Raw genomic sequence first — 19,758 nt, forward strand, 5'->3', positions numbered from 1 at the left:
TGTCTGTGTGTGCATGACGCGCCTGTCCTATTTATGGGTGTTTTGTTGTGCTGCTGGTGATATATTACAACAGCTGAGATATTATCTGGGTGCTGCCCTCTCACTCAGCAACATGAACATGAGAAAAGGTCATATGGATGATGGAAAAATCTGTGTTATATATTGATTGTCTGTGGCATTTCTGAAAGATCACTTCAAAAGGCTCAGATTAAAAATAGGAACGGCTGCTTTTTTATAGAAGCGGAGGTAACGTTTACTCTTGTAATGCCTTCACAGGACACGGGACAGGTGCTGTATGTTTGGGCTTTGTCAACAACACTGTCCTTAAACACTCCAGTTGGATCTGAACCAGTCCTGGACAACATTTTCCGTACCACTCTGTGTCGTGCTGTTTTACAGCCCCAGGCTGTGCTGCAGGAGCTCAGGCCTGCTTCCAGTAACAATGCAGACGGCTCCTTTTCCTGAGAGTCTTTACCAGCTCATACAACTCTCTCTTAGATACAAGATACCAGTTTCATGTACCTACAGTTCTGAAATGTGAGAAGGCAAACTGTACATATATATACAAGCAATAATGAGGAGAAGAAGAAGTTGAAGTACAAAGTTTTATTTTAACTCATTATGACTGAAATGTGAAGGAACCCACTGCCCTGTTATTCTTTGTGTTAGTTTAGTAAAATAATTTGCTGTGTGCACAAGCATGGGGTAACATGCATATAGAGATCATAACGAATATGTGGACATTAGAGAAAGAGAGAGAAAAAGCTAAATGATATGAGGTTAGAGTGAATAAGTAAATTGGTGTATTTTTCCTCCCATTAGTAGGTTATAAATATTAAAGTCTGCGGTGCTGGTACAGCCTTCTGCATGCTTATTTTTTTGGCTACCGTGCTTCTATTTATCACATTTTGTGCAACACAGGCGACTTGTGACCCTCCTATTTGTCAGGATGGTGTCTCACAAGTGGCACCTAAACAGCAACATTGACAATAACTTCCAAAACACAATGTACAAAAATTACAAAATAAACACGCTTCTTTTTTTAAATCTTTTTCTTCTGCTTTTGCAATAAAATAGGCTCACAAAGCTCTTTTTTAAAACATCGACCGTGGCACTTTTCATTAATATTAAAATGTGTTCTTCTTGTTTTCTTGACTTAAAGAAGAAAAGAAAAACACCAGTGTCGAAACATAATTCATGCAGCAAGTGTGAGAAAATGGTCATCGTACGTCGAGTTTGGTCTAACAAGTTTGCATCAAACAGAGGCAAGGAGGACGCTCTCTGCACACAAAGAGCCGCTGGTCTGAAGAACGAGTGTTGTTCGGTAAGACGCTGCAGCCAACAATTTCAATTCCAGTTGTGGGGAAGCAGAGCTGTAGCATGCTGTAGCCCTTATCGAGCTTCTCTTTCTCTTCTGGCTCCGCTGTCCACTATTGAGTTTCATTTCACTGCTCATTTAAAGAACATCTTTGCAGCGGGTCCTGCCATCGGACGCTGGTGGACAGATGGTATCCCTGGGAATGAAATCAAGAGAAACTGACCACATCAGACCTGCAATGAGAAAGAGGGAAAAAACATCCAGGCATGCAGTAAGTGCCAGCAATGTGTCTCCATTGTATGTTATTTTAAAAATCAGGTTTGACCATATGTGGCCTAAGTATTAATATATTAGCAACACTGATTTTAAGCATTATTGCAGGAGTGTGGAATGAAAACTTGACAAGTAAAACCACTGCTGTAGTCATCACCTTGTCTTGTGCTTCGAAATGAGGTCAAAGGGCTTTAATAAAGGCTTTTAATGTGCCAAGTGTGCAGCTACAGTACGTCCTTCTCATTTCATGTCTTTGATCAGTGCCACCGAATGGAAAGCCTGGCTTATTGCGAACCAGTAGCACGTACTGCATCTCACACCCTGACATCACAGCCTTGCTAGATTCAATCAAACATGCAGCACAGCGAGTGTGCTTCAGGATCGTCTATGTATTGCTATGTGTGCATATATAAGCATACAGTGCATTACTTGAGATGTTTTTGCATTTCTTTTTTGACATACGGTAATAAAATACAAATCCCGAGTCTGACCCAGAGGGTATGAGAAAATAATTGGGAGCTTGAGGGTGTTTCATACAGTAAATCTCTGGGGAAGATCTCTAACTCAGCCTCCTCTCTCCCTCCTTCAGCTATAAGGTCAGACGAGTGTTTAATTAATGCTGCCCTCTGACAGGAGAACAACAGAGAGATGCAGCGAGAGGACACTGATAAGGAAAATAAACAGTGTGATGCTGAATGATGATGTCCAAACTAGTCTAAAGAATAAAATCTTAGTTTAGGGCTGTCAAAATGAAAGCGATAATAATGCATTAATGCAAATTAGTTTTAAAGCCACTTATTTCTTTAAAGGGACTCTATTTAAAAATCAGAAATTGCTTGTTAACAGTGACACCTGTGGTCGTTAAGTCAATGACAGTCAGCGTCCTGTTGCACGCGCTTGTGCTCGTAAACGAAGGTCCAACCATGAATCGAAGGCCCGGCCAATGATGATCCTAATTTTCCCCCGACGTCGGTCACATTCCTGTTTTGCAACACGGCCTTCACTAGATATAACTTTGTTTTTTTGTGCTTCCGTGGAGTTTGTGTTGGAATCTGAGTTGTGGTGGGGGCTGGTCGTTTATTGGCGTTAATGGAATCCATTTCTAACCAAACATTAGCTATGGTTGCACACTGTTAGCCATGTAAGCGGAGCTGAAAATAAAGGCACTCGCGAGCTTGCATGACGTCATATTCATTGGATTTTCCCGGTATAAGCGGCCCGGGTTCATCACATTAAAAGCAGTCTACAGGCCGATAGAGGAAACCCAGAAAGTCGTGGAAGGTCTCATTTTTTAGGTTAGGTTACAACCTGTTCACACATTGGCAATAAAAAACGATTTATATGGGTAAAAAGTTACATACAGTCCCTTCAAAGCAACTTGCGATTTTTAGGTTGTAGCAGCTCAGTTTTAAAGATAGAGTGAAGATACTGGCATCATATGAAACTAGAAAACTTAAGGAATCCATTGATACCAACCATTTCATACTAGCATGTCATGAAGGAGGCTAAATAACGCTCCAAACTGGCGCTACATTTTGGCGAAGATAAACTGGCATGGCTATTTCGAAAGGGGTCCCTTGACCTCTGACCTCAAGATGTGCGCATGAAAATGGGTTCTATGGGTACCCACGAGTCTCCCCTTTACAGACATGCCCACTTTATGATAATCACATGCAGTTTGGGGCAAGTCATAGTAAAGTCAGCACACTGACATACTGACAGCTGTTGTTGCCTCTTGGTATTGAGTTTGACATGTAATGATTTGAGCATATTTTTATGCTAAATGCAGTACCTGTGAGGGTTTCTGGACAATATTTGTCATTGTTTTGTGTTGTTAATTGATTTCCAATAATAAATATATACGTACATTTGCATAAAGCAGCATATTTGCACACTCCCATGTTGATAAGAGAATTAAATACTTGACAGATCTCCCTTTAAGGTACAATTTGAACAGATAAGAAATGTGTGATTAATCGCGATTAAATATTTTAATTGATTGACAGCCCTATCTTAGTTTCCTACTTGTAAAGACAAAACTGCAAAAGAAATGTCAAGAATGAAAGTGACAGCCTGAGAGTTTGTTTTTATCTCGTCCTCGGCCGGGCTCCTCTCACAAATGTAGTAATGTAGTAAACTGTGCGATAACACTGTGCTCTCTCAGTGCTCTGTATGTATTCAGTCTTTAAAACACTGGTGCAGTGGCCACGCACTCCATCTCCATGATATATTCCTTTAAGTGCTTGTTTGGCAAAGTGCCTGCGTTATATAAGATAAGATATAAAAATGATTTACCTTTGATGCTTTTGGCAAACGCTGTGCCCCGCGGTCTGTCATTCTGCGTTATAGTCTCATGCAGGGTGTCGCTCAGCGGTGGATTTGAGGCTCAGCGGAGACTTGGTCAGTTTTTTCCTCGTGTCAAACGAGGTCCAGCAGATGAAGCCGTGGCCTTCGCTGCTGCAGCTCTTCATACTGAAACAAGGGCCAATCAAAAAGCTCCTCCGTCCTGCTGGTTCTTGACAGGTTGCAGAGTCAACGTCCATAATAGTATCCATTACCTTTCCTGAAGCGCTTTAAAACTGGTATTTAAAGTGCATTAAAGTTGATAATACTGTCATATTTTCTTCAGGTTGTCTAAAACACTTGGTGAAATAATCACAATTTAATATTTCTTCAACTATGTAAAGGTTAAATAACATTATTTCCTTGTTTATTCTTTAATATCTTATGAACTGTATATATAATATGGACCCATACAATGTAAATGTATGTTTAATGGTCACTTGTTAACCTGTTTGTAGGAATTGCAGACATGAGTTGAAACGTTATATTAAAGGCCAACATATGGCTTCACCATACGGCAATTTTTAACCATTTATGATAAATTACAGTTATTTGTTTTTACAAATATTATAACAATAATTAAAAATGTACCTGCATATCAGGTAATTACCAACAAATCAATAATTGTGGCAGTCACAGGTTATTAATTTAATTTTTTACCATTTTTAACACCAAATATAGTAAATGACTATTTGAACTATTCATATTGTCATTTATTAATAATTAAATAAAGTAAATTAAGCCATAATGATTCATATAAAACGATGTCATAAATTATGGTTAACAGCAATATTAAATAATGATTAGTTCACCATTTCTTAATGATGGCTGGTGTAAAGTGTTATGGGCTGTCATGAGTTACTGTATATTATTTTGTGTTGGTTATTGCAATAGTCAGTATTAAAAGTGAAACCAAATTTCCTTGCTCACCATGTCCACCTCCCTCAATAGTTATAATGTGTGAATGTCATGTTTTAAAAATGCATATAGGCCATCTGTGCACTTGTCAGTGCAAACAAACTTTGGCTAGCTGCCCTCCAGTCTGAATCGAGCCAAATATGGCCGCCACACAGCAGAAGTCTTCGCATGTATTTATATTCCCATGGGGCTCCGCTCCTCGCTGGAGTCTGTGGGCCCCGTTTTGTGCTTTGTGGATCAGAGAGCTTTCTGCTGCTGAGATCTCAGCCCTGATACTCGGATCAGACTACAGACTGACTGCAGAAGTCCTCCTGGGCAGTGGTGAGGTGAGGTAGGTTGCACTTTCTTTCCATTTCATGCTCAGTCCTTCACTGGCATTTCTCATTCTCACTTGTTATGTTTTGGGGAATTTGGTAATTAAGTTTGTCGAGCAGCTCACAGGTTCAAAAAGAAGTAATGTCTCAATGTGGACTTGTAAAAAAAAAAAACGAGTAAATAATGTAGTTAAGACTCCCTCATTGCTTTAGTCCTCAGCAATAATGAGTCGTCATATGACAGGCACTTCAGCACCAGGTAAGAACACACCAGTCCTCCCGCCACAGGGGGAGCTACATCTCTCTATACGGAGCTCTCGTCCGGCCTGGGCAGCAGCTGAGTGTGTTTCCTCTTCTCTAAGATCCTGTTGAGCTCCTCCGAGAAGGAGTAGCAGAGCGCTGACGGGCTTTCAGACTCGCTCTGCCTCAGCAGCACATAGCTGTTGCCATTCATCCTCCTCAGGACGCTGGGCAGCGTGGCCGACAGCCCGCTGGGGAAGTCGCACTCTGGAGAGGGGTGCTGTGGGGTTGGTGGGAGAGGAGGGGCCGGGGGAGGAGGCTCCTTATTGGGTGATGGATGACCCTCGCCGGGGACGATCTGGAGGAAGCCTCCCTCCTGGATGTCGCCGTTCCGCTGCTTTGAAACTCCATTACAAATGCCGTTGCCGTTGCAGTGGCTTGAGATGGTCTTCAGCTCCATGTGGGAGGAGTTTCTGTGCTGTTTCCTGTTCCTGTTGTGCTTCTTATTGTTTGGGTAGGCAGAAGCTGCGGCGCGTAATGAGTACTTCCCTCTGTTGCCCACTCGCAGGCAGAAGCCCACGTAGACGAGGACCACGGTGAGGACCACACACAGGCCTCCGAGGATGGTGATGAGGGACAGATACATGGCCTCCATGCTCCTGGGGGAGAGCAGCTCAGAGCGGGGGAGGAGAGCGGCCGGGGGCAGGGGCTGGGGCCTCTCGGAGGAGGGACGCTCAGTGGGTGCTGGCGGGGTGGCGAAGAAACTGTAATGGTCTTCAGTTGGATCAACATGTGGGGGAAGGGGCAGGTCCAAGCGGATGGTGACGTTGTAGGTAACTATGGCGACATTGATATGGTTCTCGACAGCGTAGCAGGTGTACAGCCCGCTCTGGTCCTGCCGGGCCTCGATGACCAGCAGTCCGTCTGTGCCGGTTCTGAAGCCGGAGTTGAGGCCGTAGCCCTGCAGCTCGCCGCCATCCAGGGTCCAGAGGGGCGTCGCCAGGTTGGAGCTGAGCTCACACTGCAGCAGCACGTCGTCGCCCACCCGCACAGAGCGGCTCCGCACGACAACGTCTGCAACACACGTATTAATACGGTGAGTCTAATTTCACATTAATTTTACAGGAAAACTTACAACTTAGCCTCTGACTCATTTTACATGGTAATTACTTAACACAGACTAAACTGGCTGTCCGAAGTTACTGAGGCGTAAACACCAATTACAATACCTTTTAATTCCCGCCATCATTTTACATTGTACCGAGAAAGAACAACGAAGGGGCAGAGGATGCTACATTTTATCAGATTGAAATTGTGAAGTGAGAGAAGGCACTTTGCCTGCCTTGAATATCAAACAGATTTCTCTCCAGAGATGGCAAAAATGTGATTAAAGAAGGGAAGAGAGGATTTTTTGCCAACGCAGTGTGCGCATAATCAACTTTCAAAGAGGCCTTCATGCCATCTGATGACAACTATGCGTCTTCCGAGTCCTTCCTAACATTCTCTATTTTTAATCTCCCTTTCATCATTCACTGCGTTAAAAGCAAACTTTGCTTTTAAGCAGCAGCACCTAGCTGCAGATGAGATTCGTGCGTACCATCGTGCGTGTTTTCACATCCTCTGCTGCCCTGCTGGATGTCCTGGATTAAAGTGGATCTGCGAAGAACATAAGTATATTAGTGCAAAGAATAAACACATACTTTGCTGTAACATAAAAAGTATTGAGTATTGTTGGTAGACATAGATCTCTATTTATTCCTTTTTCTATTCCGTCGCATATCATGTTTTGCCTCCATAACAGCGTTCTACTGAGTTAGCAAATCTGTCCTGCAGGTTCAGTAGATCAGTACACTTTAAGTACACAGCTGCATGTGATGTTTACTATCACAGCCAGCATCTAGTTTCTGCCAGCGTTGTGATTACGCAACAGGGCACTGTGATTCTTGAGGTTAGTCAAATCAAACACACAAAAGGGCAGCTGCAGAACTTTAATCATCTGATCCAATCACACACACACACACATACACACAGCCTTGAGCACCCACCTGTCTGCTTGTGCCATTATGTCCACACACTGGGCTCCGTTCCAGGCACAGTGAGGGTCCCTGGCAAAGATGCAGTCGTAGCAGGAGTTGTATCTGCGACAGTTAGAGAGGGGAAGCTGCACCACGCCTGATGGAGAGCCCACGTACACACTCATCTGGTGGCGAGAGAGAGGATTTAAATGCCGTAAGGTCGAGATGACTTGTTTGTGCATGTGATGGTCAAACACAATACCTGTTTTGCAGATAGCAGCAGGTTGTTAACAGGTTGTGGTTCCTCAAACAGTTGAAGCTCCTCGATAATGTGAAGCTGACCCTCGATTTCTACAGCTTTATGTAACCAGCCTTCATCTGAGTGACACAAAGAAAGAGGAGACACATTAGAATTAAAAGACCATACCACCACGCATATCACTGTGTTTTATATTGATTTCCAAATTTGAAGGCAACCATTAGTTTTTATTCATTTCAGTATGCAATATAAATGAACTTGAAACTAACACTTAAGATAAGCAATCCACTTCTTTGTCTGTATTTCTTGTGTGTGAGCAGATATGCAGCCATATAAACTTGTAAAGCATTGCTGTAAGAGCCACTTAAGCACATATTTGTATTGTGGCGTTTGTACAGACAGAACATTAAGTTGGGGGCGGCTGTGGCTCAGAGGTAGAGCGGGTCGTCCACTAATTGCAGTTCAATCCCCCGGCTCCTCCAGTCCGCGTGTCGGAGTGTCCTTTGGCAAGATACTGAACCCCAACTTGCTCCTGAAGGCTGTGCCATAGGTATGCGAATGAGCATTTAGATTAGATCCGGATGGGCAGGTTGGCACCAGCCTCTGCCATCAGTGTATGAATGTGTATGTGAAAGGGTTAATGTTGATATGCAGTGTCAAAAGAAAAGCGCTATATAAATGCAAGTTCATTTAAGTCGGTAATGGACCGGGCTGAGATGTAAGTTTGGATTAGAATCACCTGCTGTGATGTTGTGATGTATATCTTAAACCATACACCTTTATTACAATCATTATATACATATAGATACATACATGAAATTTGACCTCTGCATTAATCCATCCTAAGCATTTAGGAGCAGTGGGTTGCTGTAAAGCGCCCGGGGAGCAGCTTGGGGTTTAGTGTCGCACTCTAAACCTCCCTCAAGGACTCTTCAACATGCAGTCAGTAGGAGTCGGGGATCGAACCGCCAACCTTGTTGTTAAAGGACGACCTCAACCCACTGAGCTACAGCCCCCCACCTATATATTCAAATAAACCTTAGTTCAACATTTTCCCTGCCTCATGGACTTGTGGGTACATTGGATTTTCACAAAAAGATACTTTGTGGCCTAGGAACTTCGAACTTGGAAAAACGGCCTCTACTGGTTTTTGGCCGCTGACTCTAAAGTCTCATTGAACACATGAACAGCCTAATAACCATGGGACGATACTGTAAATTTGACCAAAACAAATAACAATGATGGGTTGCCATTTTTTGACCAGGTTTCTGTTCCTGATTTCTGATTTTCATATCATCGTAAAATGAATAGAAAACACATAAGAAATATGTCTAAACTTATTTGCAACTAGTAATGGATACAGCTAGCCTGGCCACAGTAAGTCAACAAGAAATAGTCCAGGACATAATTCATTTGGCAGATTGTGTTACCATTGAAGTAAGCCAGGCCCCCTGTTTCCAGTCTTTATGCTAAGCTAAGCTAGATTCATATTTAGTGTACAGACATGAGTGTCTCGACAATTATTTCCTAAAATGTCAAACTATTCTTTTAACAGACTGAATAATAAACAGCTGACATGGATTCATACACACCTGTGCCCATGTACAGTACATGGTATTTTCGTCCATCTAAGCCTTGGATCGTGTGTACGGCCATGTGTGTGTAGTCTGTGGTCCGCCTGAACAAAAGGGGGCGTCTGTCTGAAGGTTGGACCTGCTGGGACATCAGAGGATGCCTCCGGACGAAGTTCAGCACGTCATCAGGCAGGGAGGTGGACACGTTTATGCCCCTGGCCCTCAGAGCGTCAGTTATACACTGCAGGAAAAGGAAGCCAAAGAGAGCAATGAGAGGAGAGAGTGACGAGGCACGGTGTGGGCTGCAGGGAGAAGAGAGACTCATTTGTAACAAAGTTTTCTGTAAATAGAGACGGATGGTGGAAGGCACAGCGGATGTCACGAGGCTTAGCGAGATGGTCTGCGGGGAAAATTAAGGGATCAAGGAGAAAACGCGAGCCTGTGGAAGATAGTGTCTGGGGAAAATGTTACTTTTCACATGGACAACAATGAGACTGGGTGAGTTCAGCAGCCGGCTTGAGCTGACATGCGGACGACTCAGCTCTCTCAGCACCTGACTAAGGCGAACAACTTCCCTTCAGCCATCTCCTCTAAGAGGCTTTCACGCTCGCAAGTTAAAGCCCTTGACCGTTTCTCCTTTCCGTTTAAGAGCAACGTTAAAATTAAGTCCTACAAAATGTGTTGAAGTGACACTACAGTGGATAATGTCTGCTACTGCAAACGATGCCACGGCCCTGACTGCCGCACTAAGCCATTGTCGCCAAAGCTACAGGCTGGAGTTAATCACCATGGAATTGGGTTTCACTGACATAAGCTAGTTGTGTTTGAGCCTCATCCTTGATGCTGCCACTCATCCTCTATCATTTTCCCTCCATCTTTTCTTCTGCATCTTTACGTTTTCTGGTGTGAATTCTGGGAGGACGAAGAGAGACTTTTCTTCCGAGTTGCTTGTTGTGTTTAAGAGGTTGAGAGGGCAGTAGTGGCTTTGTCTGTGTGCATGTGTGTTTACCGTTCCAGGTCGTGGGTCAGGGATCTTTCCAGTGTATTCTTTCCACTTAGAGCCGGAGTCCTGGTTCTCCATGTATGGTCCTTGAAAGGCCTCTTGGACTTCAGACAGAGAGAACCGACACACCGCAGACGCCTTCACGTTTTTCCTAAAGACAGCAACATGCACAGTGAGAAAAAGACCAGAGCACAGGCCGCGAACAATAACAGCAGTAAACCCAGTGTTGCCATAGGGACAGCAGTAGAAGTAAAGTAGATCAGTGGCTCACCTAAAACATGGAAAGAGATAAATGGGAGGAAAGCCCAGGGGAGGGGATGAGCAGTGTCAGGGATAGTACGAAGACGATTACAAGTCATACATCTCTGAGAAGGGTAGGAGGGGAGGAGGAGAGAACTACAAAATGGTTTCAGAGAGGTGTTGTAGGAGTTACAGACAGGAGAGCTCAAGAGGAGAAAGCAGCATCACATCAACAAAAACGCTGAAGATTATTATTGTTTGTGTATGCTTTCCGCACTACAAAACATTTCGCCTTGGCATTCACTTTTCAGCCGATACATCCTTGAAATGGATGAACCACACTGAAAAGTGGAAACTAGTTTCTACAAAAGGGGCATTACAGTTATAATCTTTAAGATTTTCCTGAAATCAAACAACATTTTTGTTTTGTTGTTTTGTTAATAGTCTGCATTTTTCTGCAAAAGCCATTTGATATATTTACATTGAGAAATTAAGGGGGCTGCAATTAATCAATTTTATCAAAATCCCAATATGGCCTACTGCAATTTCCAAATCGCAGGAGGTGCAATATTTGTTAAAAGCAAAATGTGTGTCAAAATATAATTTTAAATTAAATATTGTGCTGCTTCAGAGATGTCCTGACCTACACATCATATTCTACAGACTTAAGAAAACATCTTTGTTTAGTTTAGTACAGATCCCCACAAAAATCCCACCATAATCATGATAATGTGTTTTCAATGAAAACAATGCAAACCCAACTTTCTGCTTCTATGGCTTCACATCAAAAGCATTAAACTGGTGAACCATGGATTGGCTTTTATTTTGAAGCAGCCACAGGAAATGTCTCTGATGTTAGCTAACTGCGATTATTCACATAAAAATGCAAAACAGTCCTTTTCAGTATTTTTTCATTAGCGGATCATTTTTAATTTGTGCAAGGAAGTAATGGAACAAGAAGGAGCAGCCACAGTGAGGAGTTAACTTCTCTTTAACTTCTTTTTAGTCCATCTAAATTTGCATTTCTAATTAATATTCTCTCCTCAAACTGCTGTGAAACTCCTCGCCCCAACTTCGTTTTTTCACATCGTTTGGATGAAAAAGTTCTCCTCAGCTTTGTCTCGCCCCTCTCTTTCATCTCGTCCCTTCCTGTCTCAATGTATCGATTGCTGCCTTTCATCTTTATCTCACTCATTCCTGCATCCTCAAAGTCCCCGTCAGCCGGAGACCTTGACACGAGTTCCCACTCACCACTCCAGGCCGAAGATGCCGTAGAAGAGCGTGTCCTGTGGCGTGAGGCCGGGCATGACGAACACGCTGCGCAGCATGTTGAAGTGGAAGTCGTACTCTGGCAGAGAACATGTCAGCCTGGCCTTGAGGAAGGACGTCCAGCGTTTCTGGAGAGTTAAACGGCCTCCCCGGTCCCCCTGAGGGATGAAGAGTGGAGGGAGAAAGGAGAAACAGAGGAGGAGAAACAGGAGGAGAAGGAGGAGGAGGTGGAGGAGGAGGGAGTGGAGAGGGTCATATGAGGTAAGGCCCGGATAAATGAAAAACAGACTGAACTCTCGGCTCAAGTTGGCACACAAGTGGAAGTGAACCTCCTAAAGAGCGCAACAGATGGCATGGGAAAGCAATAACGATACTTTCAACAAGATTATGGCTTCCCATAGGTACAGTATGACTCCCCGTTGCAATCTACAAGTTTGTGTGTGAGTGTGCGTGTGTGTGTTTTTGTCCCTCAGCAACTGCAGCACACCTAAAGGTTGAAAAATTCTTGACACGTCCACAATGGAAAAGCTTGACTCAAGGCCACGATTCTTTTGGAAATCCAGCAACTGACATCACCGTGCCCTTTGATTGTAACTTTTAAATCTATTCAGCCTGTGGCAAATTGCAAATGTCACACATGCTGCCGCAAGGCATTTCTATTAAGATGAAAAAACAAATATGCTGGCACGCTTTCAAGGAGAGAACTTGTCAGCCGACTTCATTTTTAGGTGCCACAGGAGACAACAACAAGGTTATTACACTGTATGGTAAGCTCTCAATATCCTTAACTCCTTCCTGGCCAGCAGGAAATGTACAGTAAATCATTCACATTTTATGCAGCAGAGGATGCTAAACAGTCTGTCTTCTCCCCTGCAGTCAGCCATCCCTCTCACTCAGAGCCACACTGACTCTGCAACCCATTCATCAGATACACAGTCTCTGCTCCTCTAATCACACTGGGGCCGTGTTACAAATGCATTCCCCATCCAGCCTCTCATCTATTATAGCAGCCCCTCCTATCATCAACCAACACTTCACTCAAACTAATCTGATGCAAAGCTTCACTCCCAGCTGTAAATCATATTCTGGATCTTTTAAAAATCTGCACTCACCTTACAAACGCGAGCCACTCGTGCCACCCTGCTGTGGCTGTAGGTCGTCGTCTGCTCCTGGCTCCTCTCCGTGAAGAAGTAGTAGATCTTATCATCATCGCCGGTGCTGCTACCCAAACTCTCCCTCACCAGAGTTGAGCCCACGAAGTCGGCCTCTGTATGGGGGAGAAAAAGATGCACTGACTAATACTGTTTTTTTTTTTGTTCTTCATAAATGAACGAACAAAAGCAACTGACATGAAGCTTTGATACCCTGAGGCTGTGTACAGTAGTTGCCTCGCACAAAATAGTAATATTCTACCTGTCGACCTGAGGTGTTTCACCAAAACACAAAACAATAAAAAAGTGAGATGGATGCAGCTAACCATCTTTTACACAGCAGATGGCTACTTGTAATATGAGGGAAAAGGAATGGTAATCACAGTTTGAACAGATGGTGAAAACACAAAAGATGTTTTCTGCAAAACATCATGATTTGAGTCATTTAAACCCCAAACCAGGTTTCTGGAGGAATATATTAACAAACACAAGAGTCTACAGTCATGTCAGTGGCTTTGGGAGGCTGCACTGAAGCACAGTTGTACTTTGAGCTGAATGCTAATGTCAGCATGCTAACAAACTGATGTTTAGCGGGTATAATGTTTACTATGTGCAATATCTTAGTTTAGCGTGTTAGGATGCTTAACGTTTGCTAATTAGCACTGAACATAAACAGCTGAGGCTGAAAGTTAAACCTGCAGTAGACAAAATGTTGCTGGCATCATTGGGCAACAATTCCATAATAACCTTTCAGCGTATTGTAATTCAAGTTCTCTGAGAGAAAACTGGACTTCTGCAAAAGATCTAAAAAAAGTACCCCGTGACGGGAGAATTTGGCCAATCACAGGTCATTTCAGAGAGAGCGTTCCTATTGGCTGTTCATTCAACGGAGGCAGCTGTCAATCACTGTAAACGCGATCAAATTGTCAAACTAGGCAGCGCTGATCAAATATGAATCATTATTCTGTTACTGTAATGCCTATTTCTCAGCTCAAATGTTTTCAGAAACGTCTTGTAGTGTACTTTTTAGCTGTAAAATGACAAAGTTTGCTCCGGCTGGTGGGCGGTGCTTGGTATTTCCTCAACTTGATCTCCACATGGCTGCCAGGTCACAAACTTTCTCATTTCACAGCTCAACAGTACACTACAAAATGTTTTATTAGCATGAGCATTATATTTGCTCCATTTCTACCCACTGCAGCTTTAAGGGATCCCCAAGTTATTACAATTCATCTTGAGGGGGACACAATTCCCACAACTGTGTGTACCAGATTTCACGACAATCCATCCAAACGTTGTTAAGACGTTTCGATCAAAACCACAAATGTGAACCTAATGGAACCTAGTGGCACTAGAGAAAAAGTCAGGGGATCATCAAAGTCATGAAGATAAATTTTTCTGGGAACCATGAATGTCTGTACGAAATGTCCTGGCAGTCGGTGCAGTAGTTGTTGAGATATTTAATCTGGACCAAAGTGTTGGACAGACCGACTGGGACTAACAAATAGAACTGTCGATGTAAAACTAAGTTGTAATGCTTTAAGAATTAGTGGAGCAATTAGTAGAAGAAGTAAAATAATGTATTATTGATCAACTGGCACTGATAAAGAATCAGTGTCTGCTACTTCAGCAGATTAGATCACCCGGCCACCTAAACATGCTAAAGGCCTTTTATCATTCCAGGAGATTAACTCACCGTTCAGCCAGCGTGTGGGGGCGTCTTCTGTCTTCAGTGTGGGGGGCGGAGAGTTGCGGCGGATATCTGGAAAGCTCCTGAACTCGTACTGGGAAGCTGTATACATCTGCTGGTCTGGAGGAAAAAACAATGATTCAGCTTCTTCAGTTTTTTAGTAAAACTCTGGAGGTGACTGGCAACTGTTCAAGGGTTTACCGATGAAGAGGGCAGTGTAGCCCGTCGTCGGGTCGTAGGGACATTTGTCTTTGCCTTCCTCAGGCTGAGATGACATCACAAACCGCTCCTCGTCCTATATGAGACAAAACATACGGATAAAGACGAGGACAATTAGTTTAATCTTGAAACCACAAAGGGAATCACAAAAAGGTCTTGAAGGTAAAAGACAGAAAGTCAAACATAATTCAGAATGTGAAAGAATAACAGATGAGGCACTTTTGAGCAACAATGTTCCCATCTATAGATAAACAAAATTATTCGGAAAATGCAACATGCAAACAGACTGCACTTGCACTACAATAGTAAGTATGGATTCAACAGTACTCGACAGGCTGTAATGTGTTTTGCATTGACATACTATGTATACACAGAGGGGTCTGAAGGCATGAGTCCCACACATGTAGAGATGAGTCGCGTTGAACCTCTGGAGGAAGCGGATGTGATTAAAACACTCCGTCTGCAAGAGGAAGAGAAAGCCAGAAAAGATATTATGGCGAGGGAACGAATATCAATACATAGGGGAGAACCATATACAAAAAAAGATGAAAAGAAAGGACTAAGGAAGAGAACTAAATGCCTACCTTATTGTCTTTTCCCTTGAGCAGACACTGACGTTTTTGCTCGGGGGAGGCTTCCCACTCAATCTAACACACACCACATAACATACAGTAAGACAGGAAGAGCAAGTTGGAGGGTTTCATATCACTGACTTGCATAAATTTGAGCAAAATACCACAGATCTGACAGCAGAGAAACGACAGCAATATCTTTTAGTGCTTTAATAATTCATATATTAGGGATTTTTGCCTCACAGAACGTTGTAACAGGTGTATTTACAGCAGGAGATGCATGAGTGGTTGCAAGGGAGTGTTACACACACATACCAGCAATTATATTTTATGACAGGCACGAACGATGTATTAGCATAATTAGCACAACAGCTTAACGTCTGGTAATAAACACAGCAGCATGACAAGTGAAAGAGGATTTTCAGTCTCTATGGGTGCTTAAAAGGGACGGTCAACTTTAATGACAGTATCCTGCAACTTGCAATGTTTTGAGGAATAAACTAAATGCTGACCATACACTCTAAGGAAATGGAGAAGAGACAATAATGCCATCATCTAAGGACATCATTTATAATTTAAGTGATAATGGACTGTAAATGCCAATCAGTCCATTGCAATGAATGTATAAAGAGACATCTTGAAATCAGAGGATCATTTTTTTCGAAGTAAATCAACTTCCCAGAACGAACCCTTAAATAGCCCTCATTTAAATCCATCCATCCATCCATTATCTGTCACCACTTATTCTATTTAGGGTCCCGGGGTACACCCTAGACAGGTCATCAGACTATCACAGGGCTGACACATAGAAACAGACAACCATTCAAGCTCACATTCACACCTACAGGCAATTTAGAGTCAACAATTATTCTAACCTGCATGTCTTTGGGAGGAAGCTGAAGAACCCAGAGAAAGCGGTTGTAATAATGGATATATTGGCTGTAATTCATAACTTTTATTATCTTATAGTACACCCATGGGCTGTATGGTGTAAGCCTGGATGTATTAACGTCTCTGTTCCCAAACAACCGGCTATCGGCCAGTAGCTTGTAGCATGACATAAACAGAATTTAATGGAGTTGTAGGCTATATATACCATTTTTTACGCTCTTCTGGATTATGTCATTACTTAACATTTGCACATGGATGCGTCGTTTCCTATAAATAACTTGTGCTTGTTCACGCCATTTGAGTACAGCGTGGGAGCGGCGGACTCCACCACTGACGATGCAAAAATACTATATAGAGAAGTTACTAATGAATGTACATACATTTAATGGCAATAGTAGAATCAATTATAAATTCCAGCCATAAATAGAATAAATCGTAAAGGATTATAACTTTAATGCTCGGCCTCTTTAACTCTTTGTTGGGACTGTGGGGATTTAAGTTAAAACTGGCAACACTGTGTTGAGGTACATAGAAAGAATGCTAATTACTGCATAAATTACAAACAATTTCTGTGTCAACATGCTCCAAAGTGCGGATGATATCAACATGAATTCTGTATCTATTTAAAGTTACTGTGAGAAGATACAGTAGTTAGTTTTATTCTCATTAATATGTAAGTTTATGCAGCAAGATGCTCCTGTGGTGAAACTGTGAGTTATTGTGTTTAACACACACACACACAAACAAGGGGTGACATGGGAATAAATAGTTTTGCCTCAAAATGAAATATTTTTGCCTCAAAAAAGTTCCTGCGTTGTGGAATGCAAATGAAGCCGTGGCAGAGTTAAAGATATGGCAGCTGAGGCGAACAACATGCAGAAACACGGAAACAAACAAACTCACAGTGAGAGCGGAGCTGGCTGAAATGTCAGAGGCATTGAGAGCGAATACAGCCCCCCGGGCGCCGACGTAGAGACGTTCACTGTCAGCCTCCAGCAACATGGTGCTGTAGTTGACTGCAGAGGACTGGAAACGTCTGCAGCCTTGGAGACCTGGGAGGGGAGGGGGAGGAGGAGAGGAGAGGAGAGGAGAGGAGAGGAGAGGAGAGGAGAGGAGAGGAGAGGAGAGGAGAGGAGAGGAGAGGAGAGGATGTAGGAGAGGAGAGGAGAGGAGAGGAGAGGAGAGGAGAGGAGAGGAGAGGAGAGGAGAGGAGAGGAGAGGAGAGGAGAGGAGAGGATGTTAATGAAAGTGATTTTTGTAACCCCCTGCTTCTGCTACCATCTATTTATCAAAACAGCTCCTAGTGTTCTTTAAAAATACATCACATGACATTTTAGAGATGACACTCTGAAAATCAGCGGGAGCAAAAACCAATAGAAATAACCCAGTTTTTCTTTTGTTGTTGTACTTCCTCAGATAATATCAGTAGCATATCCCCGGTATGATTATTGGACAATAGAAGTGGTTGAAACAGCCTGATTCTCATTTGTATGGCTACACACATTACCACCTGGGCATATCTCGGCACAAACGCTGTCCACTGCTGCTCTCGATTATGGTCTGTCTCTATGGGAACAGCTTTCGGAGAAAAAGTAACCTCTGCTCACATTCATATTTTCTTGAATATTCCACGAATTGACTTGTTTTATCCTCTGCAGTACAACTTCACTAATTATTGTAAAATGCAACACACCTAAATACAAACAGATTGTATGTCCTCTGGATTCTTATGTGACAATTTCAACAGAAAACAACCTAAAAATCCACATTGCTGGATATTCGTACACAAACGAATCTCCCTGAATGCCTTTAGAAAAATGTGCATAAAGTTCTTGCCATCAGAGTTGGGGCATTTTAAAAGCACGAGTGAGCGCATTTTTCAATCAAACCTGGCAGTATGAGAATAAAAGCGAGGAATAGAAATCTATTCATCTGCCGAGATGGATTTCTGGCTGTGTGATTGCCGAACGTCAGTGCAAAGCGGTAAGAAGGCCTCGCTCTTTGATTCTGAGGGACTCGCCTTCAAAAATCGGAGGTTCTTTTCTGAGACTGCCAGAAAAAGTCATTCTATTAAATTCCACTGTGCCGTAGCTACACAGAAAATCGCTTTACGGGACCTCAAAGTTCCTTGTGTTTAGTCAGAAATTAGAAAAATACACGATACCTGACAAAATGGGAAAAGCAAGATACATTATCAATAGCTGCTTTTTGACAGCAGTAATGCTTTAGGGTAGTCATTTCCTTTAAGACTGTTTATTTACTGACTTTCCCTTGCTCATCTTTAGTGCTGAAATGATTAGTCAATTATCAATAAGCTGACTGACCGAAAATTAAATTGCCAACAATACTGATGATCAATAGCGTAAAAGGAATATTTAAAACTGTTAAACTGTTTATGTGTTCTAAATAGTAAGGTTTTAGCAAAGATACATGTGTTTGAGAAGTAGTGAGCTTACGACTGGATAAATGAGACTTGGATTACACTGCACAACTTGTGTGACAGTTTGTAAACAGATGTTTTGATAAAGTTTTGCTGTTGTTAAAGGCGGACCCCATTAACTATAATACATCAAGACTTTTCACCGTTTTTTAATTCTTTGTTAACTGTGGAGGCATACGAGAAAAAAACAAGTTTTCTTCAAGAATTCAAGATAACACGGGGTGTGTAATTAATATACAAATGATCATTTTGTCTTTGAAGTATTCCTTTAAGTCATTTATTAAGCAAAAATGCCCCAATATTTGAAGTTTTCTGTTTACTGCAACTAACAATTTATTTTCATTATTGACTAATCTGCAGATTATTTCAAGTCAATTAATTGTTTTGTCTATAAAATATCAGAGAACAGTGAACAAAACTAAGAGTCTACAGCCATGCCAGCAGCTCTGTGAGGCTGTACTTAGACACAACCATGCTTTGAGCTAAATGCTAACACTAGCATGGCTCCATGCTCACAATGACAATGCTAACATGCTGATGTTTAGCAGGTATCATGTTCACCATAATCATCATCTTAGTTTAATATGTTAGCATGCTAACATTCACGTATTAGCACTAAACACAAAGCACAACTGAGGCTGATGGAAAAGTCATTTGTTTTGCAGGTATTTAATCATAAAACAAAGTTTTGAACATATTAAAATGTTGGTCAGAAGATGGCGCTAAATGAAAAGTCAGAGATGAACAAAGTTGTCAAATGTCATCCTGAGGGGAACATGTAGTATATTACCTTTATTTAATCAGGTAGTCTTGAAATAGCAAGATATCTTTTGCAAGAGAGACCGGAATAAGAAAAACAAACATAGCCAAACAAAAAAAAAGGACAAATACATGACCGGACAAATGAAAGTACATAAAGCATTAGTGAATATGAATGTCATGACAATGCATCCAATAGTTGTGGAGACATTTCACTCAAAACCCCAAATATCAACCTTATGGTGGTGCTAGAGGGAAATTCAGGGTCAT

The 19,758-nt window shown here is 42.2% G+C and overlaps 1 protein-coding gene across 1 annotated transcript in view; it reads right to left on the reverse strand.

Moving 5' to 3' along the window:
- Positions 1-591: 591 nt before the first annotated feature.
- The window catches only part of LOC141773819 (semaphorin-4G-like), a 30,306-nt gene continuing 11,139 nt past the window's right edge, over positions 592-19,758 (reverse strand). The window contains exons 3-16 of the mRNA XM_074645895.1: positions 17,193-17,341; positions 15,411-15,473; positions 15,188-15,286; positions 14,809-14,902; positions 14,614-14,727; positions 12,879-13,033; positions 11,749-11,924; positions 10,264-10,408; positions 9,273-9,495; positions 7,684-7,799; positions 7,452-7,606; positions 7,004-7,062; positions 3,887-6,480; positions 592-1,551 (exon numbers count right to left, since the gene is read on the reverse strand). Of these exons, the coding sequence (XP_074501996.1) occupies positions 5,471-6,480; positions 7,004-7,062; positions 7,452-7,606; positions 7,684-7,799; positions 9,273-9,495; positions 10,264-10,408; positions 11,749-11,924; positions 12,879-13,033; positions 14,614-14,727; positions 14,809-14,902; positions 15,188-15,286; positions 15,411-15,473; positions 17,193-17,341 (2,558 nt within the window). The 3' untranslated portion in view covers positions 592-1,551; positions 3,887-5,470. The remainder of the gene's footprint in view (positions 1,552-3,886; positions 6,481-7,003; positions 7,063-7,451; positions 7,607-7,683; positions 7,800-9,272; positions 9,496-10,263; positions 10,409-11,748; positions 11,925-12,878; positions 13,034-14,613; positions 14,728-14,808; positions 14,903-15,187; positions 15,287-15,410; positions 15,474-17,192; positions 17,342-19,758) is intronic.

This window comes from Sebastes fasciatus, chromosome 9 (genome assembly GCF_043250625.1).
Source record: "Sebastes fasciatus isolate fSebFas1 chromosome 9, fSebFas1.pri, whole genome shotgun sequence".
NCBI lineage: Eukaryota > Metazoa > Chordata > Actinopteri > Perciformes > Sebastidae > Sebastes > Sebastes fasciatus.